Source organism: Artemia sp. Qi Xiang Cuo, chromosome 3 (assembly GCF_049724085.1).
Source record: "Artemia sp. Qi Xiang Cuo chromosome 3, ASM4972408v1, whole genome shotgun sequence".
In the NCBI taxonomy this organism is placed as follows: domain Eukaryota; kingdom Metazoa; phylum Arthropoda; class Branchiopoda; order Anostraca; family Artemiidae; genus Artemia; species Artemia sp. Qi Xiang Cuo.
Window position 1 is genome coordinate 28452220 of NC_142796.1, and position 25457 is coordinate 28477676.

At 36.3% G+C, this 25457-nt stretch overlaps 2 protein-coding genes across 3 annotated transcripts in view; both read left to right on the forward strand.

The window, feature by feature from the left end:
• Positions 1-15076, forward strand: part of LOC148953958 (putative sodium-coupled neutral amino acid transporter 11) — a 175541-nt gene extending 160465 nt beyond the window's left edge. Inside the window, exons 8-9 of one of the 2 annotated variants that reach the window (XM_089086866.1) lie at positions 1416-1678; positions 14809-15076. In XM_089086866.1, coding sequence (XP_088942992.1) covers positions 1416-1678; positions 14809-15051 — 506 coding nt within the window. In that variant the 3' untranslated portion in view covers positions 15052-15076. Of the gene's footprint in view, positions 1-1415; positions 1679-2336; positions 2440-14808 lie in introns of those variants that run through there. The other variant, XR_016141562.1, reaches the window with a different exon arrangement.
• Positions 15077-18717: 3641 nt separating this feature from the next.
• On the forward strand, positions 18718-19299 carry LOC148953960 (uncharacterized). Its single transcript, XM_089086053.1, has one exon. It carries the CDS (start codon positions 18718-18720, stop codon positions 19297-19299), a length of 582 nt encoding a protein of 193 aa, XP_088942179.1.
• Positions 19300-25457: the final 6158 nt, after the last annotated feature.

Consider the following 25457-nt stretch of genomic DNA (forward strand, 5'->3'; position numbering starts at 1 on the left):
TCCATTGTAGATAAATTAGCTAGGGAAAAGTTTACATTTCTTCGGTTTTCATCATAAAGTAAGGGCATCAACGAAAGATATTAATATGTAGTAAAGTTAAATCATAAACTTAAACTAAATGGCCTTAAACTTCAAAATTAAAATTTAAAGAACGGGCAAATTTTGGAATATATTAACCCAAAAATATAAAACACAAGGCCCAGTCACTTTTCCTCAATAAACGAAAGGTTTGCAATAAATATTTATTGCCATATTGTCCGTTATATACTTTTGGGGTCATATGACAATCATTTGTTAAATTGGTTAACATTTCAGACTTAAATCAAGGATTTGTGTTGTAATTGGCCTGTTTTAGGTAAATGTTTGTTACATGTTAGAAGAAAAGCTTGAATCAGGGAATATACCCTGAGAAACCATCATTGATTTTGAAAATTAAAGGGTTTTTAACAGGTTCATATTAAAATCAGACATGGTATGCTAGTAGTAAGGTCGACATAGAAAAGTTGAAACCATTTCTGCCTACATTTGACTGGTTATTAGCAAATGGTTCTGTCAAGTGAAATAGGTTAAATAGGTTTTTTTTTACCAAATTCTGAGAGAGAGATGAATCTGATTTTTCTAGAGTTAGAAACATATGAAGTGGGAATTTGCCAAGATTCAGTCAGAACAGACACTACTATAAGCTCACAAATGATATACTAGAGACTGAAATAGGTGAATTAGGTTTTTTTTACCAAGGTCAGAGAGAGACAAATCGGACACTTTATAAAGTTAGAAACATGTGAAGCAGGAATTTATCAAGATTCAGTCAGACACGGACATTACTATCATCTCACAAGTGATATACTAGAGTCTGGAATAGGTTTTTACCAAAGTCTGTGGGAGATGAATCGAATTTTTTTTAGAGTTAGAGACATATGAAGCGGGAATTTATCAAGATTGGACAGCTAAACTAAATACTGAAATCGATTGTTATTTTCGATACATTATTGATAGCCTCAAACAAAAAAAAGAATTGATGTTATATTTACAGTTAAATAATTATTCATACATTCATATGCTATTGCTCTACGATAGATAATGGCAATACCAACCTTTTCTCAGTTCTATACCCCTTTGAATCTCAATACAAAATCTTATAGGCACTACAAAATAGCTTGTGATAATCTATCTAGAATCTTACTTCATATGTATACAAAATAAATATATAAATAATTTTCAACAATAAATAAAAGCAATTTAAATGGTATAATCCCTGTAATGATAATGTTGCCTAAAATTCTTTGCTTGTAACCCATAGTTTTGTGTGTACTCCAAGCTGAGAACCATTCTCCATAATTCAACATTGTTTATAAAAAGAGATTTTTCTTTTCTTAAGTGGTGTTTGGTCTGTGGATTTTTTTTTTTTTTCTTAGGGAATCTTCTCGAAAACTACTGCTCGAATGACCACCTGGTAAATGCTGCTCGAATAGCTTTTTGTATCACTATCCTTCTTACATATCCAATTGAATGTTTTGTGGCCAGAGATGTGATAGAAATTACATTTTGCTTACTTTCCCAAGAGTCAACTAGGCAGCGAAACAGAGTACAACAAATGCTTTCAACTGTCCTCCTGGTGGCAGCAGCTTGTTTTATTTCATTTGCCACAGATTGTTTAGGTGTTTCGTTAGAAATAAACGTAAGATTTTTTTTATTTTTAGTTTTATTTTAATTTCTTTCGGAAATGCATGAATATTTTCAAGAAGAAAATGGTATCGATATAATAATTTTAGATTCGTTATGAGAAGGAATGCAATTTTGCAGGAGAGAAAGCTAAATTTTTAAACTACCTTAACAAATATCAAATCTTCCCAAAAGAAAGATTCAGTAGGTTTAGTTTCTCCAGATTATATGGATTTTGACAAGGATCGATCAATCTTTACCATTTTTTCTGTGAAACTCCGGCTGATATGAAAACTTTTGCAGAAACCTATTGAAGTACTAAAAACCAACGATATCTATTCACACTTTCATGACTAGCACAGCGGCAGCCGCAATACAAATATTTTCATTGTCTGTTTCTTTACTTAAGTTGTAGCACAAACAAGTCAAATAAGTCTTATCTGGTTGAAAACAGGTTGCTCAACAGAAACTGCGTCACTATGTTTGGATCATATCATAGCCTATAAGGTAAATGCTATTCAAATAAGCAAAAATTTACCGTTAAAAATATTCAAAGTTGTGACACATTACTTACGTCTCGAACGTTCTTTGTCGACAGGTGGGGACCCTAGCCTCATCTAGTTTCCAAGAGATAACTAGCGAAATTTTTAAATACACAAAATATGCACAATGAAGAAATTAAGAGGATCGAGGAAAACAGACAACGCGGTAAAATTAAAAAATTGTTGCCCAGGCTTATTTTCTAGACTATTTCGTGCTCTGAAGTTTTGATTTCGGGTAAGAGCATTTACAATATTTGGATTAAGATCGATTAATGAATTCCCACCCTCTAATGGGGGTTTCCCCTGGGGGAAGTGTCACAGTGGGAACTATCCATCCACAACAGACAAACCATACACAAACAGGATCAACATCAGCACTAGTAGGACTTCACAACAAACATCAATCTCACCACCACACATAGCATACTCACCATCTCACACCCAGCCATTTCCAGTATACTCTGGACAGCCCCATGAAACACCTATACAATTTCCTCACTCAACATATCAAGATACTCAAGGGCCTCCTACAGTTTACTATGCACCTCTGCCATATTCAAGTCATCAAGGTCATTTATATCATGCACCCCAAACCCAAAATTTACAATTTTTACCCTCAGTAAGTGTCCATAATAGATTTTCTGGGTTGTCAGTTGATTATCCTCCCCTCCCCCAGGAAGAAGAGGAGGACATCACAAATGTTGTAAATCCTATGGAGGCTGAAGGGATTAGTGATTTACTGAAAAGAAATGGTAAGAGAAGTGGCTCACCTCTTGAGCAAGAAACTTCTAAAACTGTTAGGCTAAACCTCCTATAATTGAAAGATTTCCAGAGAAATTCAGAGCTAGAAATAACAGAATAGAGGCAGTTAGTGAGTTTATAAGCAGTGAATCAGGGACTAATCTAACAGTGGTTTTCACCTCACAGGTAAAACTTCCATCAGACAGAGCAATCACTCTAGAACTTAAGAAAATTCTCCAATCAGAAAAATTTGACTTTTACTCAAACTATGATAGAAATAAACTATCAGTATATGTTCAATCACAAACTGCATTCGATACTTTAATGAAAATTCAGAAGCTAGATGTTGTTGATGTAGTATCTGAAGAGAAAAGACAAGTCAGTTATGGTGTAACCAAGCACATAGCACTAGATTATTCAAAGGAAGAACTGCTGATAGACCTCAGGGTAGAAACTAATATTGAGATTAAGGAATTAAAGAGGTTGAATATATATAATCAAGTAACCAAAAACTTAGAAGATTGCCTGGGTATTTGTGTTACATTTGAGAGCAACTCTCTTCCCCAGTCTATTTGGCTATATGGAAGAAAAAGAAGTATTGAGAGATACAACCAACCAATTATTCAGTGCTTTAAATGCCAAAAGTAAGGCCACACTCAAGAAAAGTGTAGGTCACCACATGCTGTATGCTTGATATGTGCAAACAAACACTCTTCTAATGAGTGTCCCTTAAAACTAGAAACCAAAGAGTCAGGAAAATACCAAAAGCATGTCTGTGCTAACTATAGGAAAAACCATTCAACAACATCTGGTAGCTGCCCAGCCCGCCAACAAAACCATGAAATCATAAAAATTTGCAGTTGGCCAAAACATACCAATGAAAAGAGCAGCTAATGCTTACCAGAGTTATGCAGATGCACTGAATAAGAAGGCTGTGAAAGAGCAACCCCCCCTTGAACCAAAAAACACCCTTCAACAGCTAGTGTTATTTGTATCCAAAGTGCCAGAAATGATAGACATCAAGGAATTAGAAATGAAAGATAGGATAGTGAAGTTATATCAACTTATGCACTCACTGTTCAAAGTTGAAATCAATGTAGAAGAAGTTTGGAATCTAGCAAATAAACCAGAATTAAGTTGTTATCTTTTAACATCCAATCTATTATGAAAGGCAAAAAGGATTTATTAGAGTGCTATTTAGAAAAAGAAAAAATTGATGTTGGATGCTTTCAAGAAACATGGCTACAATCCCAGAATTCATGGAGACTTAGAAATTATGAAGTAATAAGAAAAGATAGAGCAGAACAGTCAAGAGGAGGAATATTAATTTGCATTAAAAAGTCATTAATGTTTCAAAAACTAGATATTGAAGACATCACAAGTTCTAAAATTGAGATGGTAGCTTGCCAAGTATTCCTGGGTAAGAGGGATGCAATAATTATTGTTAATATATATAACCCCAATGGAAATGAGCCACAAACAGAGGACATTTTCAATAAAGTGAAAAAAGTGATTAAAGCCAAAGAGCCTTTTATTATTACTGGTGACTTTAATGCCCATTCAGACGCCTGGTGTTTATGTGGATCTCATAATTGTAGTGGTATAGGTATCCTAAGTGCTCTGGATAAGAATGATGACATTGGCCTAGTCACCCCACTTGGACTTCAAACTAGAAGAAACCCAATTGCAGGAGTATACTCTACCATTGACCTGACATTCTCTGCAGTAGCAATAATCAATCAACTAAATATAAGTTTAACTCCGGAACCAACCTTAACCAGTGATCATGAGCCAGTGATAATTGAGTATAAAGAATCTACACTAAGAAGTCAAACCCCACCAACATGCCCTACCTTTAAATTGAAGAAAGTTAACTGGAATTACTTCCAGGAAGAACTTACAAGGATAAGTCTTGAAGAAGAACTGGCAACAGTTATGACTACAGAGAAAAAAATTGAAAGATTACAGGATCTACTAATGGAAGTGGCTAAGAAGACTATCCCCATCCAGACATTGGGCAACAAGACTAGGAATGAACCAATATGGTGGAATGAACAGTGTAGCTTAAATAAGAAGAAACTAAACCAAGCTTCAAACAATTACAACAAGGTTCTGACAATTGAAAAATAAAAAAAAAAATATTGGCCCAGGCAGAATTTAGAAAAACAATAAATCAAGCTAAAGCAGAATCTTGGAAGCATTTTGTTTCAAATCTCAAATTCAGGGATCCATTTGGAAAAGTGTATACCTTCATAAGAAAGATTAATTAGAGAGAATCTTACCCCCATCCGTAGGAGCAAACCACCTACCAAGGGGAAGTGATTGCTTATGAAAAAGCAAAAACTGAGGCAGAAGCAAGACATCTCTACAATACAATAGGTAAGAAAGATCCAGTTAAAGGACCCAGCCCACAGTCAACAACTTTCACTAAAGCAAGAAAACTTTCTATGCAACAATCAGTATCAAATTACAACAAACCCTTCTCAAAATCAGAATTTGAACTTGTTCTAAAGACACTACCAGAGACTTATCTGGCAGCAACAACATATACCCTGTTTTCTTTAAAAGGTTGACTGATAAATGGAAGGATAGTCTGCTACAGCTCATCAACAAATTGTGGAAGGAGGGCGATTTCCCTACAATTTGGAAGAATGGCACATCTATCATGATCCCAAAACCAAATAAACCATACAAAGTAGAAAATCATCATTTTATAACTCTGCTCCCAGTTGGAGGTAAGATATATGAAAGGCTAGTAAAAGAAAGACTGAGATTTGCAATAGATGAAGCTAACCTGCTGCAGGATATTCAGACAGGTTTTTGCAGAGAGAGAAATACAGTAGATAACCTGATTAGGATTCAGGGAGACATCATTCATGCATTTGGTGATGGTAAAGTAATGATTGCAGTGTTCTTTGATGTCAAAGGAGCTTTTGATAAATTGGTTCAAAGACAGATACCACAAGGTTTATCTAAAACAAAAAATAATAGAAATTTGATGAAATTCACACTGAGCTACCTGTCAGATAGAAAAATTGCTGTGACTGTAGGACAAGAAAGATCAAAGGAAATTGAGGTGGAAAGAGGTGTTCCACAAGGCAGTGTTCGTGGACCAGACTATTATAATGTTGGAGAATTTGATATCCTTCAGAAGACAATAACTGCAAAGGAGGAATCTTTGCAGATGATAATAATACTTGGACAATCCAAAACACAGTGGAAGAAGCAGAAAAAGTTGTCCGAGAAACATTAAACCAAATAGAGTTAGGGTCCCTAGGAATAGATCTTGATTTTGAACCATTTAAAGCTAAAGTTATGTTGTTCACATCTAAGAGGAATATTAGACCTCCCCAAATTACTCTATTTGGAGAGGAACTGCTTGTAACCAATTGTCATAAAGTCCTTGGAATACACATTGATGATAAACTTCAATTTAGTCAACATGTCAAATATATAAAAGAATCCTGTGCAAAGCGACTGAATTTGATGAAGATGCTTTCATGTGGGAAGCATGGTGTCAACATAGTTACAGCAAGACAATTTTATATCAAATACATAAGACCTAAAATTGATTATGGGAGTTTGATATACAGCATTGCCCCAGAATCTACTCTCAGAAAACTTGATACAATACAGAATACAGCTTTAAGATTAGCATTTGGAGGTCAACAGAGTACCCCAATTTCTTTTCTCCTGGGCGAATCTGGAGTGGAGAAACTCAACACAAGACGGGAAAAAATGCTTATAGTGTACATGAACCATCTATGGAAAGCAGATTTTAATCACCCAGTTAAGAAATTGATAATTAAACCTGGTCGAACCCACACTAGAAATCACCATAGAAAAAGGAAACATCTAAATCCTTTTGAAAAATTTGAAGAACTACTAACTCAGGAAGGTATAGAAGTACCTATTACCCAAATGCTATGTTATGAAAAACCACCAAAAATTACCCCTGGGATTGGGTTCAGATTGAGTGTCAGATTGATTACATGGAAAAAATGGAAAATAACCCCCTAATAATGAGATATGAATTTCTCTCAGTTTTGAATAGCAAGTATCAAGAATATGTTAAAATATATACAGATGGTTCAAAAATAAATGGTTTAGGAGTGGGTTGTTTAACAGTGGTTACAGAATTTAATACAGTAATAACAAAGTCACTAAGTAAAGAATCAACTGTGTTTAAGGCAGAAATAAAAGTAATTGAAAGTGCACTAGAATGGGTACTGAGGAAAACTAGTGACATTAATGAAAACCAATAGAAGGTCCTCATATGAAGTGACTCAAAATCATCCCTCGAGTCTCTAAAGAATTTGCCAAAAAAACCAAATGATGAGGTCTATAAGTGCTATAGTTCTATTCTAAAGATTGCTGAGAAAGGAGTGATGATACAATTTTTGTGGTGTCCAGTCCATACGGGTGTGGTATGTAATGAAAAACCAGACGACTGTACCAAACTAAATTCGCAAAATATGACCCTTACACCCCCTACGTAAACATATAAGACGATGACGGAGATGGTTAGAAGGATTTACCAAATTCTTTTTGTGGAAATGAGGGATAATAGCAGTATTATAGCTCTTGCCCAAAAAAAGAAGCCTTGCTTTGATATGAAAAATTATAGTAGATTAAAAAGAAAATATGGTTGCTTAATGTTCCGTTTTTGGTCATCCCATGTAGGTATTAAGCAAAGGTTGTTTATCATAGGTAAAGCTGATAGTCCTCAGTGTGATAATTGTAGTGAGATAGAAAGTATTTTCCATTATGTTGTTGAATGTAAGGAGTATGAAAATTTGAGAAAAGAAGTGATGAATTTGTGCAAAGAGGAACACTTAGGAGAATTTTCAGTAGGACTCGCATTAGGAATTTTGATTGATGATGAATCTTTGAAGTATGGAAAGACAGACCTGTTTATTAAGTTTATACAAGAAAGTGGTAGAGAGAATGATTTATCTGCTGCGGATAGTATTATACTTGTCAGTATTGTCAGTGTTGAAAAAGGGGTTGATTTTGTATATTTAATAGGTTTTACTGATGGTTTAAGCAATAATAAATGTCAATGTTATAAAAAAAAACAAGAAAAAAAAAAAAACAATAAAAAAAAAAACCTGCTATAAAGGAAGATTGTCTGCGTGTTTTTAGATTGAAGCTGAGGTGTATTAATTATTGCTGTATTGAAAGTATTTGCAGCTAATGGAGTTGTGCTGAGAAGGAAGAAAATTAGTCATATTGAAAGAAGTCTCAACTGACATTGCTGTCAAGAGGAGACTCAAATCTCTCAGATCAGAGAAGAAATTAAGAAGGACCTGATGTTAGGCGATTAAATAATGAAAAAAAAGAGTTGAGATATTTTTATTCTCTCAGTTAACTCCCAAGGAACCGGGAAATAACATGTTGCCAAACACATTGGACAGATCAACAGTTATTTTTAGCCAGATAAAAACTGAATTCATATTGGTGACTAACTAAATGTAGCACTGAAGATTTTTAAGCTTCTTTTATTTTATACTATTTCAGTTTTTTTTTCAATAAGGACCAACAGTCAATGGATCACTTTTCTTTTTTCAAATACTGTTATATAAACGCATCTGGCATCGCTTTTTTACTGCTGATAAATTGTTTTCATCCCTGAGGGCACACTGCCCCTTCCCATGACATATTAATTACTCAAAGAAGGGAGTTAGTTTGATTTCTCAGAAAGGACTAATTTTGGATCTCAGTAAAGTAAGTACATCATTAGACTTCCATGTTGTGAATAGTAGCCTAATTATTTGTATAACAAGAATAAAAAAAAATAATTGATAAAATGACAAATATAATTTAAAATAACATTTTATATTGGGAATGGAATTAGAATCATTTTCTAAATATGTTAACAATTTTTATAGTTGAAAGAATTTTTGAAAAGATGAGACACAATCCGAGGTTTTAAGGAAATTTAAGTTAAACCGAGATTGAAGTGTATTTGTTTTGCAATTTTGTGTTCCCAATAGTATTTAAGAAACTATTAGATGTATCTTTATTGATTTTTTTATCATTCAAAACAATATTTATATTCTGTTGTTTTTTTTTCCCTTTTCATGCACTTAGACTTCATTCAGTTTCCTGACTTTTATTCACACTTAGTGTCGCCATTCAGTCCAGGTTATAGACTGCACAAATAAAAATTGTCAAAAAGGGAGGAAATCATCAAGCCAGATGAAAGCCGCAGAGCACCAAGAGTATCAGTTATTTGGTAGTTTCTGAAGTTAGTGGGTTGTATATGTACCATCTTGTAATTGCATATTGCTGTAAATGTTTCTAAATAGAGATTCTAATTTTCTCGCGAGTATCTATGGCTTCTTTCAGTAATCTAAACCAATCTGTCAAATAGCTCCATAAGTAGACAATTTGGTCCCTGTGTCAGATTCTTTGTCATGTTTCTAAATGAAAACCTGTATTTTACTTACCATATTTGTCTTATTAAATTAAAGCAATGCAAGAATTTTTCTATTCCAAGTAAGCTTAATTATTTCTCTCCGATGATGATTCTATGAGTCCTATTTCATTGTATAATTCAGCCTCATGTTTTTAATTGTTATATTGTGTGGATGGCATTTCAGGTGGCGAACGTTGTAAACACTCACATACATATTACACATTATTTCTATATTTTTGTACCATAAGTCTAAAAAACATGGCACCAAAATAACCATTCTTATGCAATTATAACTCTTAAATTCTAAAGAGCACTCTCGTCAAATTTTTCGTGGCTCCCAAATTTTTGGGAGAACAATCTAAAAAAACGGTGGCAAGACCTCTTAGAAACCCATTCTTAGAAACCTGAACATGACTTGTAGATTCCTAGAAGCATTCTCGTCGGTTTCCGCATTATTCTCACAATTTTGGACCATAATTATAAAAAAAAAACTGAGACAAAAACCAGCATTTTCAAAAACTTAAACGTGACTCAAGTTCAAAACAACACTCAAATGGAATTTAATTTTTTGATAAATAAACATACATAGGGTTGCTTATGTTTCTCATTAGATTCTTGATATTTTTATGCATGTCAAGGCTCACGGATATTTATATCTTTGTATATAAATGCTTTGAATAAAGAAGTAGGGGCACAAGTAAGCAGAAGATGAAGTATCTATAAGAACTTGCTTGATTGAACAGGCTGAATATGTTTAGAGGTGTTATTTGTGTCTGTGTGGTAAGTTCGTTCCAAGAATTTGCATATAAATACGTTGTAGAATAAACAATCACCTTTCGGCAAGAAAAAAAAATATATAGGGTTGCTAGCCACATTCGGATCAAACTGTCGTGTGATATTGTGAAGCACAGCCAAAACTAGTAATTTTATGAAAAGTAAGAATTTCAAGCCATCTGGAACTTCGGTACGGATCAAAAACATTAAGTAACAAAAAAAGGAAACATTTAAACGTTTATTTACCAAAACATCGAAATCCCACGTAACTGCCGTTTTGAATTTAACAATCACTTTCAAGGTTTAAAAAGTAGTGGTTACGCCAACCTTTTTGAAAGATTTATGGTCTTAAACTGCGACAGTGGGATACTGGGATACAATGGGATACTGATGAGTATACTTTTTGGAATCTAAGAGTTCAACTTTACAAGAATTGTTGTTCTGACACTATTTTTTTAAGAGTTATGGTCGAAAAATGCGAGAATGTTCTGTTCTGTTTTCAAAATAACCATGAGGAGGATGAATCAAGTTCACTACCTTGCAATTTATTCATTCTTTCCTGATATTGTGTTTCAGAAACTTATTCAGAAAGCTAATTGTTTAGGGATTAAATTGTGATCTAATTTGGAATTGCTATGTAGTCTTTCAGGTTTTCTTTTACTTTTTTTTACCAGCTCTATGGTCATCTCCTTAAGGCCATGCTTTTCTTCCATCTGTTGTCCTGAACTAAACTAGTTATTATGTTTGTAGTACTAAATTCCTCTTATTCGCGCTGCCTAAGTAAAAAACGATGTTGGCATAATGTTTTGTTTTTTTTTCTTTAGACCAGGGCACTTCTTATCGAGGAGTTGTCGTAGAAACTTTGAACAGGGCTCATTCGATTGGAAATTGGAGTGGCTTGTGCCCTTCTTAATAGTCGAAAGTGATTGGAAGGCAACCAGCACATCTTCCACGCCTACCATTTCCCCAAACACATTCAATCAACATTTTGAGATAGCCATTTTGTTCAGCGTAATTGATTTCCAGGCGGAAATTATGTTTTTGAGGAGGACACTCCCCCACAGCCCTCAGGACAAGGGTTGTAAGTTATGCCCTGGGGGCACATAAGATCTTTATAGAAAGTGTTGTCATAGAAACTTCAAAAAAGGCTCATTCGATTGAAAATTCAAAAGGCTAGGGCTCTTTTTGATAGTCGAAAGTGATGAGAGGGCAATTAACCCCCCTCTCACGCCCACCTTTTCCCAAAACACATCCAATCAAAATTTTGAGATGGCCATTTTATTCACGTAGTTCAAAGTTCTGGAAATAAGGTCTTTGAGGATGACACCCTCCCCCCCAGCCCTCAGGGCAAGAGTTGTAAATTATGTCCTGAGAGCATATAAGGTATTTATAGAGAGCACCACCATTTCCCCCAACGCAATCCAGTCAAAATTTTGAGATAGCCATTATGTTCAACGCAGTTGAAAGGTCCAGAAATTATATCTTTGAGCTGGACACTCCCTCCTCAGTCTTCAGGGCAAGGGTTGTAAGTAATGTCCTGGGGGCATGTAAGGTTCTTATAGAAAGCGTTGTCGTAAAAACTTAAAAAGGGGCTCATTCTATTGGAAATTAAAAGAGCCAATTCCCTTTTTAATAGTTGAAAGTAGTGGGAATGGATTTAACCCCCTCTCACTCCCATCGTTCTCCCAAACATTTTGTGGGACTTCGTACCGCATTATTTTTTCCCATATCAGGATATTTCGTATCAACGGAGTTGTTGTAGAAACTTTGAAAAGTGCTCATTCGATTGGAAATTGGAATGGCTAGTGCCCTTCTTGATAGTTGAAAGTGATTGGAAGACAACAAACACCCCTTCCATGCGCACCATTTCCCCAAACACATTCAATCAAAATTTTGGGATAGCCATTTTGTTCAACGTAGTTGAAATTTATGGAAATTATATTTTTTAGCATATTCTTGAAAGAATGACACCCCCCCCCTCCCCATAACCCTCAGGGCAAGGGTTGTAAGTTATGCCCTGGGGGCATATGAGGTTTTTTTTTATAGAAACAGTTGTTGTAGAAACTTCGAAAAAGGGCTCATTCGATTGGAAATTGAAAAAGCTAGTGCCCTTTTTAATAGTCGCCATTTTAATAGATAGCCATTTTGTTCAGCGTAATTGATTTCCAGTAGAAAAGGCTAGTGCTCTTTTTAATAGTCGCCATTTTAATAGATAGCCATTTTGTTCAGCGTAATTGATTTCCAGGCGGAAATTATGTTTTTGAGGAGGACACTCCCCCACAGCCTTCAGGGCAAGGGTTTTAAGTTATGCCCCGGAGGCATATAAGATTTTTATAGAAAGCGTTGTCGTAGAAACTTCAAAAAGGGCTCATTCGATTGAAAATTCAAAAGGCTAGTGCTCTTTTTAGTAGTCAAAAGTGATTGGAGGGCAAGTAACCCCCCTCTCACGCCCACCATTTCCCCAATCATATCCAATCAAAATTTTGAGATAGCCATTTTGTTCAACGTAGTTGAAAAATCCGGAAATTATGTCTTTGAGGTTGACACTCCCCCACAGCCCTCAAGACAAGGGTTGTAAGTTTTGCCCTGAGGGCATAAAAGGTTTTTATAGAAAGTACTGTGGTAGAAACTTCAAAAACGGCTCATTCAGTTGGAAATTGAAAGGACTAGTGCCTTTTTAATAGTCGAAAGTGATTGGAGGTTAACTGACCCCCTCCTACGCCCACCATTTCCCCAAACACATCCAATCAAAATTTTGAGGTAGTCATGTTGTTCAACGTAGTTAAAAGTTCTTGAAATTAGGTCTTTGAGGACGACAACCCCCCTCACAGACCTCAGGGCAAGGGTTGTAAGTTATGACCGGGGAAATGTAAGATTTTTATAGAAAGCGTTGTCGTCGAAACTTCAAAAACGGCTCATTCGATTGGAAATTGAAAGGACTAGTGCCCTGTTTAATAGTCGGAAGTGATTGGAGGGCACCTAACCCCCTCTCACGCCCACCATTTCCCCAAACACATCCAATTAAAATTTTGAAATAGCCATTTTGGTCAACGTAGTTGAAAGTTCTGAAAATTAGGTCTTCGAGTATGACAGCCCCCCAGACCCTCAGGGCAATGGTTGTAAGTTATGCCCTGGGGTATATAAGGCTCTTATAGAAAGCAATGTCGTAGAAACTTCAAAAGGGCTTATTCAATTGGAAATTGAAAGGGCTATTGCCTTTTTTAATTGTTGAAAATGATCGGGGAGCAACTAACGCCCTTCTGACGCCCACCATTTTCCCAAACACATACAATCAGAATTTTGAGATAGCCATTTTGTTCATTGTAGTTGAAAGTTCTGGAAATTAGGTCTTTGAGGATGACAACCCCCTCACAGCCGTCAGGGCAAGGGTTGTAATTTATGCCCTTGGGGCATATAAGGTGTTTATATACATTCTTGACGTAAAAACTCAAAAAGAGTTCATTCGATTGGAAATTGAAAGGGCTAGTGCCTTTTTTAATAGTCAAAAGTGATTGGAAGGCTTGACATTTTTATAGTAACGAGCGATGTGGGTAAAATGTATTATTTATTTTTTTGTTTAGAGCATGGCACTTCGTATCGAAGGAGTTGTAGAAACTTCGAAAAGATCTCATTCGATTGAAAATAGAAGGGGCTTAATGCCCTTTTTAATAGTTGAAATTTATTGAAGGGCAACTAATCCCCCAACTAATGTTCGAACTTCGGGGCTACTTCTGCTCTTAAAATTTAACCAAATCAAAATAGCGTAAGTTTATCCAAGCTATGAAAGAAAGTAAACAGATTTTTTGCGAATGGTATCAAGTTTTCTATTTCAGGTCAACTAGAGGAGGTATGAAACTAAATTAAACACTACTATCTGTGTCCAGATTTTTAAAAGGGTGTATGTTGTTAAAAATTGCTGAAAAATTTTCTCCAGCATACAAATAGTAGGCCAAACTATATAATCTTAAAAAACGAAATGGTTTAAACTATTATTTTCTTTTTCCCTGAAAAGACTATGCCTATATGAAACGAACAGAAATTAATTAAAAAAAACTTTTTCCACAAAATAAGTTTTCAAAGGAAAGTAAAAATCTCCATTAAACCAAAAATGAACAAAAGTAAAATCGAATAATCTACCAAGCGTGAAACTAGCACAAATAAGCATCGATATATAAATGAAACCCTTACAACAAATAACCGAGTCAAACTCAAAACGAGCAGAAATTAACATGACTATGGCTGAAAACCCCTATGCTTTCCCAAGGCCAGAACATAATTTGCACTTTACTGAAAAAAATCCAAATGAATGTGCATTGTCAGTTTAATATTCATATACTGATATTTATTAATCAAAATGTTAATATTATTTGATTTATTAAAGTTATATAACTAAAAACATTTTTATTTTTCTAGTACAAGTTTATTGGGAGCAACTTTCCAAGTTTAATCTTTTGGTGATTGAGTATAGTACTAATCACTTTAATGTTTTTGTCTAGTATAAAATACAAGGATAAAACCTTCGCTAAAGCTCTTCTATCAAAAGAATCGAACGCTTGCTTATAATCTATAAAACTTAAAACAAAAGTTCTTGGGAAAAATCAGCCGTTTATATTGTAGTTTCCTTAATATCGTTGTTTGAGCCAAAAAATAAACCATTTGTTTTTTCAGGGTATTATTGCTGCTATTCCATTAGCGTTCATACTACCATCCCTTTGCTATATAAAGCTGAGTTCCTTGAAATGGAAATCTTGGATGAAGATCAAAGCACTAGCACTAACAATATTTGGTTCTATAGTGGCACTATCTGGTATTATCTCTATTCTCACTGGGGAGTCTAGAACTTGTATTCACGGTGAAGAACCTATTTATTGCATATCAAATAATCAAACTGTTAACTTTACGTTCATTTGAATGAATAATAAATATATTTTATGTAGATGAGGTTCATGGCGGTATACAGAGATGCATTTACGAGTGTTATGAATTAACTGTCGCACAGAACAACAAGCTTGAATTGAAAGCACACAGATGATATTGGTGACAAAAAAATAATAATTATTCCAGTATTATTTATTTGGAAAATGGACACATAGTTTCCTTTTTTAACTCAGTTTTGTTGTCGTCTCATAATAGATTTTTTTTTCTCTATTATTTGAAGTATACAAATATATTATGTTGAATGTCAATTTTCTTCACTATCTTGCATATCTTCCAAAGACCCAAAGGCTCATCTCTAACACCGCTAATAGCATGATTATTTAGCAGACACAATTCCAGGATTATCAGATAACTGCTGCTCAGTATTTGAAGATACGAATATTTCATAGAAAAACTTCAAAAGCTTTTTATGGAAATATATTGGCTTCTCACCTTCAAGGTGTCTTTTGGAACTTTAAATTCAAGAAAGCCAATAAATTTCCTGTCTCATTTTGGCATTTGAATATGCGAACATGTTGCTGAGCTATTTCAAGCAAAATATTAGTATAAGAAAATTTTAGAAAGTCGCCTTCTAGGATTATGTGCTCTACTGTTGTCTTTTAGGATTCTAAATTTATGATATGATATTGCTTGCCTTACATTGGTGTTTGAAGATACGAAAATTTTATAGAACATTCTCAAGCAAAATATCCTAATAGGAATATTTTAGATAATTACTTTCTAGGATTATCGACCCACATGTTTTCTGTTAGGATTTTAAATACAAGATTTTAGAACGCAAGGCTTATGAAAGGCTCTGTCAGCGGTATGTTGCCAAAGCTTCAGTGCCTGATACAATATCCTATATCGTCCTCAAGAGATGTAATCCTGAACCCGCTCGTCCTCTCATCTTTCTTTTTAAAAAAAACTTTGCATTGGAAACATTCCCAAAAGCCTCAAAACATGGTCATATAGTCCCTGTCCCAAAGGCAATGACCTCTACTATCGTAGAATCTTATTAACTAATCGGTTTCCTGTCCAGCTTGAGAAAATTCTATGAGAGTTTCATGAACAGGACACTTTATCAGCATATTGAATCACAACGCTTGTTGGCTGACACACAATACTGTTTTTGTAGAAAACAGTCAACGTTTAACTGTGTAACCAAGAGTGGTTCAAGAGCCTGTCTCATGGACAAGGCCTTCATATTTTCTCCTTTGACATTGCAAAAGCCTCTGATCGTTCACAGCAAGAGGGTCTTCTACGCAAAATAAAAGTCTATAGTGTTTATGGTTGGCTATCTGAGGTGCTTAATGACTTCCTCCGTCATTGTTCAATACATGTTATCCTTAACGGCTTCATTTCAAAAAAAAAAATGGTCAGTTTTAGCTAGAGCACCCCAAGAAAGAGTTCTTGGGTTGACTCTTTTCTGGGTGTTCATAGGCTGTATAGGGGATAGCCTTGTGAAAACTTCACCACTTTACTGATGACTCGGTGACGAAGATATCCATCGCAAAAGAAGAAGATCCCCATAAGGAGCTTCAGGCTGATTCGAAAAATGGAGGTGTTGGTGGATGAATACCAAGTTAGCTTCAATGCATAAAAAAGGGAGCTGTCACTTACGAAGGCGTGGAATGGAAAAGCGTTAAATACATTACAGAAATATGTTATTTTCAATTTAAAATGCAAAAAGACAACATTAGAATCCATAAATCCTAGAAAGTGACTGCCTAAAATTTTTCCATATGAACATCTTTTTTAGATTGTTCTACAAAATGTTTGTATCTTCAAATACCAAGGTAGAAATACCGTTTCTTGAATTTAGAATCCCAAAAGACAACATTAGGGTCTATAATTCTTGTGGGTGGCTATATTGATTTTCCTATGAGAATATTTGCTCGAGATGATTCTATGAAGCGGTAACAATATCTTAACTTTGGAATCTTAAAAGACAACATTAGGGTCCATTATCCTTGTGGGTGGCTATCTAAATTTTCCTATAAGAATATTTGCTTGAGATGATTCTATAAAGTAGTAACTATATCTTAACTTTGGAATCTTAAAAGACAACATTAGGGTCGATAATCCTTGTCGGTGGCTGTCTAAATTTTCCTATAAGAATATTTGCTTGGGATGATTCTATAAAGTGGTAACAATATCTTAACTTTGGATTCTTAAAAAACAACATTAGGGTCTATAATCCTTGTGGGTGGCTATCTTGATTTTCCTATGAGAATATTTGCTCGAGACGATTCTATGAAGCGGTAATAATATCTTAACTTTGGAATCTTAAAAGACAACATTAGGGTCCATAATCCTTGTGGATGGCTATCTAAATTTTCCTATAATAGTACAGTCAATCTAGCGTCAAATAGGACTCGACCGGAAACAAATTGCAACAGATGATTTTTACACCATCTTGTAGAGAAAAAAAAACTGTACAACATATCAAAAGTTGAGAAACCCAGCGGGGTGCAAAATAAGTGTTTTTTAGCGTCTTCCGTTTGTTTTGTGTTGTTTTTAGCGGAAATTTTCCGTTATCCTAGAGCTTAGCATTTACTTCATGGGAGACATGTTTCTGAACTAGTTTTGTGTGCTGAATTTGAATATCACATCAGATTCAAGTTATGTCCCACCGTTAGTGTTTCACATTAATCACTAAACAAGAAATTCGTATTTCGTCGCCATATTTCCCTTTTTTCGTCCTTTGGGGCGAATATAGTCAGGAATAACGTCGCCCTATCGACTGAATACTATATTTTTGGAAAGTTCCGTACATTCTAAGATTGTCGTTGTTGGAACCCTTGGTCCCAGTTTTGTCAGATAAATGTCCCTCCCAGATTCATTTCTTTGGGGCCCTTAATTATTTTCCTTCCTTTTGTAATAAATGTTAATTTTCCTATTATTTTTTTACACCATTTTGGGTGCTCTTCACTGCGTACGTGATTAATTTACGACGAGGGAAAAAGTGCGCAGTTAAGGAGATTGGCCAGTATATTATGAGCCCTGGGATTGGTTGGAACAAACACTATTCCCCATCTCCTAAGTGGAAAGGCTATTTCACGAGCTGTTCGAGGTCTCTTGCTAGTTGATAGTGCTCTACATGCCGTGCTGCTCTCCGAGTTATTTGACGATGATCCCTGTTCAGAACCTGAAACAAAGTTAGGCACCAAAGAAGTTGCAGACCTTAAAACACTATACAGCAAGCTAATGAATAGAGAGGCAGCAATGACGGAGGTTGAAGAAAATCCTGCACTCAAGCGGATCAAAGGTTTCGTCGACCAGAAGATACTTGATCTATCTCAGCACAGAACTTCAAAGCTGCGGTTTCAGCTTATGAATATGGTTGGGATACTTCGTTATTTCATCAAAGCTGAGCGGATGGGGCTTTGGGACTTATACCTAAAGTCTGTGTCTGAAATGCTACCTTTTCTTGCGGCCTGTGGTCACAACAACCATGCCAAATCGTGTCAAATATACCTTCAGAAGATGGTGAAGCTTGAAGAAACCCATCCTACTGTTCATAGTTCATTCTAACAAGGAATGCACGGCGTCAGACGATCTTATCGCTAATGGGCTGGCTTGTCGACGGATCTAGTTATTGAACTAGAGCTTATGCGTTCGTTGAAAACAGCAGGCGGACTGACTAGTGGTACGGGCATGACCGAAACCCAGAGGTCGCTGTGGGTTTTAGCACGCCCAACCTGCTCTGCTGTTAACCTCCTAATGGAAGATCTGACGCAAATTCTCGATGGGACAAGCGAGCAGCACAAGGAGAACGCAGGCCCCAGACAAGAACGAGACTTCAAGGATACGCAGGCGATGGTCACGTACTTTGAAAATGGCTCACCATTCGGAGGGGATACCCAGCTTAGAAGCATTGCTACCGGTTTGACTGCATATGAATCTGCAAACGTTGACTGTGTGAAGGCTGTCGAGCTAAAAATCCTTGATGCTATGACTGGAAATGTGGCGAAGTATTTTGTCTTCCGAATAAAGGAACAGGCAGTCCAGATAACAACAAAGCAAACAGCTGGAGGAGATTGCAAGCGACTGGATCCAGCTTTGCTATTCCAACGCTTCATTGCGTTAGCCAAAAGGACAAGACTTCCTGAATCAGAGTGCTTCCGGTATGAACTTTGTTCGTATCCCGCTGCTCTGTTTGACAGCTCATTTATGCCGAGAGTGCCGAACAAGGCCGAATTCGCCAAGGCCATTGCACTTGCATGCAAACTCGAATAAATTCCGTGTGTGCTGAACGACGGGACACACTACTAACTTGACGGCGGATCTCTATTGCACCGAGTCCCATGGATAAAAAATGACACGTATGCGGGTATCATACAGAGCTACTCTCTGTATATTTCGCGGAAGTACCCTGGCAAAACTGTTGTTTTCGATGGGTATGATAGTGGACCTTCCATCAAAGATATGGCCCATTCGTATCGTATTCGAACGATTGGTCTCGATGTTTTCATCACGAATGACATGCGTCTGAAAGTTAAGAAAGAAGAATTTCTCGGGAACAAGAAAAACAAGTCAAGATTCATTAGTGCGCTTGCAGTTCATCTCCGGCAAAAAGGCTATTTTGTAGTCCAAACCCCCAGTGATGCAGACGTGCCTATTGTAAAAGCTGCTATCGAATCAGCTAAACAGAAGGTAACTGCCGTTATTGGAGAAGATACGGATCTTCTGGTCGTTCTCTGCTACCACTGTGATGTCTCCACTAACAAGGTGTACTTCGCCCCAGAGCCAAAGAAAAATAAAGAGCGAAGGTGCTGGAAGGTTCATGAAATGAGAAAAATATTAGGCCAAGAAGTATGTGGTCTGATCCTCTTTGCATATGCATTCCTTGGGTGTGATTCTTCATCACGTGTCCACAACATCGGAAAAGGTCCTACCCTGAAAAAAGTGATTGAAGACGAAATTTTTCGAGCATCTGCCAAGGTCCTTATGAAGAAGGCAGCAACAAAAATTGAAGTCAAGGAAGCCGGAGAAGACGCACTTCTTATAATATATGGTGGAAAGAAGGGGGGAAATCTGAACGAGCTTCGAAAGCAGCTCTTCGAAAGAAAGCTCGTCACAGCAACGGCTTTTGTACACCCAGAGCAGCTACCTCCCACATCCAACTCTGCAGTATTTCACAGCTATAGAGTTTACTTTCAGGTACACGCCTGGAATGACGACCGTAATCTAGAATTGGACCCTGAAGAGTGGGGCTGGAAGGACCGAAATGGTACATTATACCCTGTGATGACGGACCTACCCCCAGCACCTCCCCAACTTCTTAAGATTGTTAAGTGTTCCTGCCGTTCAAACTGCACCTCTGCTCGGTGCACTTGTGTCAGAAACGGCATGTCTTGCACTCCCGCGTGCAAAACTTGTCAGGTAGCAGAATGTGATAATTCTCCCAAATCAGAAGATCTCATCGAGGATCTCGACGACGAAGTTTCAAACTACACTGCCAGTGATTAATGTCGCAAGTCATTTGAAAAGTTGCCTGCCTTTTACCAATGTGATTTTTGTTACCTGTGATTTTAGTCAGTTAATACATTAAGAGATGATTGATTATTTTGAAGAAACCTTTTGGTAATGAATGTGAAACACTGTCGGTTGAACATATCCTTGATCTGATGTGATATTCGAGTTCATCGCATAAAACTATTCAAGAAATGTGGTCAAACGACTATGTTATAATAGAATCGCAAACTTCGTGAATGGTGATGAATGTGAAACACTTTTGGTTCACCGTATCTTAAATCTGATGTAATATTCGAGTTTAGCACATAAAACTACATCAGAAATGTGTTTCCCATGAAGTAAACTCTAAGCCTTGAGAAAATCGAAAATTTAGGCTTAAAAACGAAAAATAAAACACAAAACGCTAAAAAACACTAATTTTGCACCCCGCTAGGTTTCTCAACTTTTGATATGTTGTACAGTTTGTTTTTTTCTACAAGATGGTGTAAAAATCATTTCTGTTGCAATTTGTTTGCGGTCAAACCTTATATTGACTGTACTATAAGAATATTTGCTTGAGATGATTCTTTAAATTAGTAACTATATCTTAACTTTGGAATCTTAAAAGACAACATTAGGGTCGATAATCCTTGTCGGTGGCTGTCTAAATTTTCCTATAAGAATATTTGCTTGGGATGATTCTATAAAGTGGTGACAATATCTTAACTTTGGATTCTTAAAAGACAACACTAGGGTCCATAATCCTTGTGGGTGGCTATCTAAATTTTTCTATAAGAATAGTTGCTTGAGATGATTCTATAAAGTGGTAACTATATCTTAAATTTGGAATCTTAAAAGACAACATGAGGGTCAATAATCCTTGTGGGTGGCTATCTAAATATTCCTATAAGAATATTTGCTTGAGATGACCCTGCAAAGTGGTAACTATATCTTAACTTTGGAGTCTTAAAAGACAACATTAGGTTCGATAATCCTTGTGGTTGGCTATTTAAATGTTCCTATAAGAATATTAGCTTGATATGATTCTATAAAGTGGTAACTATATCTTAACTTTGGAATCTTAAAAGACCAAATTAAGGTCCAATTTGCTTGTGGTTGGCTATCTAAATTTTCATCTAAGAACATTTGCTTGAAATGGCCCTACAAAGTAGGGATGACCCAACATTGGGGTCCATAACCCTAGAGGGTAACTTTTTTAAATGTCCACTTAAGACTATTTTTTGCTTGAGATGCTCTCTAAAATATTTGTATCTTCAAATATCAAGGAAAGGCAAGAAATACCAGTAGAAGGGCCTTATTGACTCCGACCCCTCACCCCTGCTGCCACCTATAACTTTTTTACATAATTTATGTCTGTTTGTCTGTTTGAGAATTTGAAAAACAGGAATTTTGTCACATTTATTTGATGTTTTATGGTTTTTTGTCAGTGAGAATGGAAAAACAGGAACTTTGTCACTTTCATGGATTATTGAGTCATTAATCAAAATGTCTCCGGGCAAAGATTAGATCACACAGGACAGATGATGTCCTGATTGATTGACTGGCATGAAAGGGGAATTAATTTGTTTTTCTAAAGAGAATTGATTCACGAAAAAGGAATTAATTTGGAGTTCAAAGAGAAATGTCTCAGCCCTCATATTTGATCACACATGACAGATGATGTCATGATTGATTGATTGACACGAAAGGGGAATTAATTTGTTGTTCTAAAGAGAATTGATTCACGAAAGGGGAATTAATTTGGAGTTCTAACAAGAGAATCGTTTCCGAGCAAATGTTTTGATCTTAGCGCGCGAAAAGGTTTCTTTGTAATTTCAAATGTGAAAGCACAGGGATGCCAAACAAAAGGAACTCGATGAAATTACGTTTAGGGATTATTTGGGCGAAACAGTTTTAGTCATTTTATGGAATTATTTCGGCGAAACAGTTAGAGACATTTTAAAATATGATTTTTGAAGAGATTTTAGGAGAGAATTTGAGGGTAAAACTTTGTGGTCGTTATAATGCACAAGTTCTATTTGAACAGTGTTGTGAGGTCCTCTACCACAACCCAAAGGGTTCCGATCCCCCTACCCCAACCCCAAAGGGTTCCAATCCCTCTACCCCAACCCCAAAGGTCCACCGGGCTCCCAAAGGGCCACCCGGCCCTCAAGTGACGTCCAGACCCCCAAATGCCCTCCCCCGACTCCTAAGGGCCCTCCCCCGATCCCCAAAGGTCCACCGGGCCCCAAAGGACCAATCAGGGCTCAAGGGGCCACGCAGCCTCCCAAAGGCCCTCCCTGGGCCCCCAAAGGCCCTCCCTCGGTCCCCAAAGGTCCCCCGGGCTCCCAAAAGACCACTCAATCCTCAAGGGCCCCCGGATCCCCAAACGCCCTCCCCGGGCCCCCCAAAGATTCCTTTCTCCATTTTTTTTAATACTTTTTTTTTGGCCTTATTATATCTTTTCTTAACAAGTTCCTTTCATAATGTCATTCCTAAACCCATTTTCCAACCTCCAAGAGTCCCCTCCCCATTTCATAAATACTTTCTTGAATTTTTTAACATGGTATTTTTTTTAACTTTTTTAAGTATCTTAAAATGACATGAACACAAAAAAACACACACACACACACACACACACACAAAAACTTACACACACACACACACAAAACTTACACACACACAAGAAAACTCACACACACACGCCAAAACTTACACACACAAAAACTTACACACACACACACACAAACTTACACACACACAAAAAAAACTTACACCCACATACAAAAGCTTATACACACAAAAACTTACACACACACACAAAAACTTACACACACACACACAAAAACTAACACACATGCACAAAAACTCACACACACACAAAAAAACTAAAACACACACACTAAAAATTACTCACACACACGAAAACTAACACACACACGAAAAAACTTAAACACACACAAAAACTTACACGCACACACACAAAAAAAAACTAACACAGTCACACGAAAACTAACATGCACACAAAAACTTACACGCACACAAAAACTTACACACACACACAATTAGACAAAAAAATTACGATATTTATGCACAGTTATGTTTAAGCAATAAATATCTTAAGCCTCAACCGTTTTTATTCTTTAGAATAGTCCATCGCCACGAAAATTATACTTTCAGATTCAACATGTCAGGGAACAAACTTTCAGGTTCAGCATGTAAGAGAACCCTAAATGCTCATCCCAAAAAAAAAAGGTAAGTTAACCCTAAACGCCCAAAAAATTTCTCTGAAATTACACTTTCAGGTTCAGCATGTAAGAGAACCCTAAATGCTCATCCCAAAAAAAGGTAAGTTAACCCTAAACGCTCAAAGAATTTCTCTGAAATTACACTTTCAGGTTCAACATGTAAGAGAACCCTAAATGCTCACCCCAAAAAAAAGGTAAGTTAACCCTAAACGCTTAAAGAATTTCGTCACAAAACTTACACACACACACGAAAACTTACACACACACGCCAAAACTTACACACACACACACAAACTTACACACACACGCACAAACTTACACACACACACACACAAAAAACTAACACCCACACACAAAAGCTAACACACACAAAAACTCACACACACACAAAAAAAAACTAACACCCACACTCGAAAACTTACATTCACACAAAAACTTACATTCACACAAAAACTTACACACACACACAAAATGACACACACACACACAAAAACTGACACACACACACAAAAACTTACACACACGCACAAAAACTAACACACACACAAAAAAATTTAAACACACACACGAAAACTTACACACACACACACGAAAATTTACACACACACGCCAAAACTTACACACACACAAAAACTTACACACACACACACAAAAACTTACACATGCACACGAAAAATTACATGCACACAAAAACTTACATGCACACAAAACTTACACACACACACAATTAGACAAAAAAATTACGATATTTATGCACAGTTATGTTTAAGCAATAAATATCTTAAGCCTCAACCGTTTTTATTCTTTAGAATAGTCCATTGCCATGAAAATTATACTTTCAGATTCAACATGTCAGGGAACAAACTTTCAGGTTCAGCATGTAAGAGAACCCTAAATGCTCACCCCAAAAAAGGTAAGTTAACCCTAAACGCTCAAAGAATTTCTCTGAAATTACACTTTCAGGTTCAGCATGTAAGAGAACCCTAAACGCTCATCCCAAAAAAAAAGGTAAGTTAACCCTAAACGCTCAAAGAATTTCTCTGAAATTACACTTTCAGGTTCAGCATGTAAGAGAACCCTAAATGCTCATCCCTAAAAAGGTAAGTTAACCCTAAACGCTTAAAGAATTTCGTCACAAAACTTACGCACACACACGAAAACTTACACACACACACGCCAAAACTTACACACACAAAAACTTACACACACACACACACAAACTTACACAAACACACAAAAAAACTAACACACACACACAAAATATTACACACACAAAAACTTACACACACACACACAAAAACTTACACATACACACAAAAAAACTTACACACACAAACAAAAACTTACACACACAAAAACTTACACACACACACACAAACTTAAACACACACACACAAAACTTACACCCACATACAAAAGCTTACACACACAAAAACTTACACACACACACAAAAACTTACACACACACACACAAAAACTTACACACACGCACAAAAAATTACACACACACACAAAAACTTACACACACACACGAAAACTTACACACACACAAGAAAACTAACACACACACGCCAAAACTTATACACACAAAAACTTACACACACACACACAAAAACTTACAACTGCACAAGAACAATTACCATCAAGATATCACGGACACTTGCACAAAACTTACACACACACACAATTTGA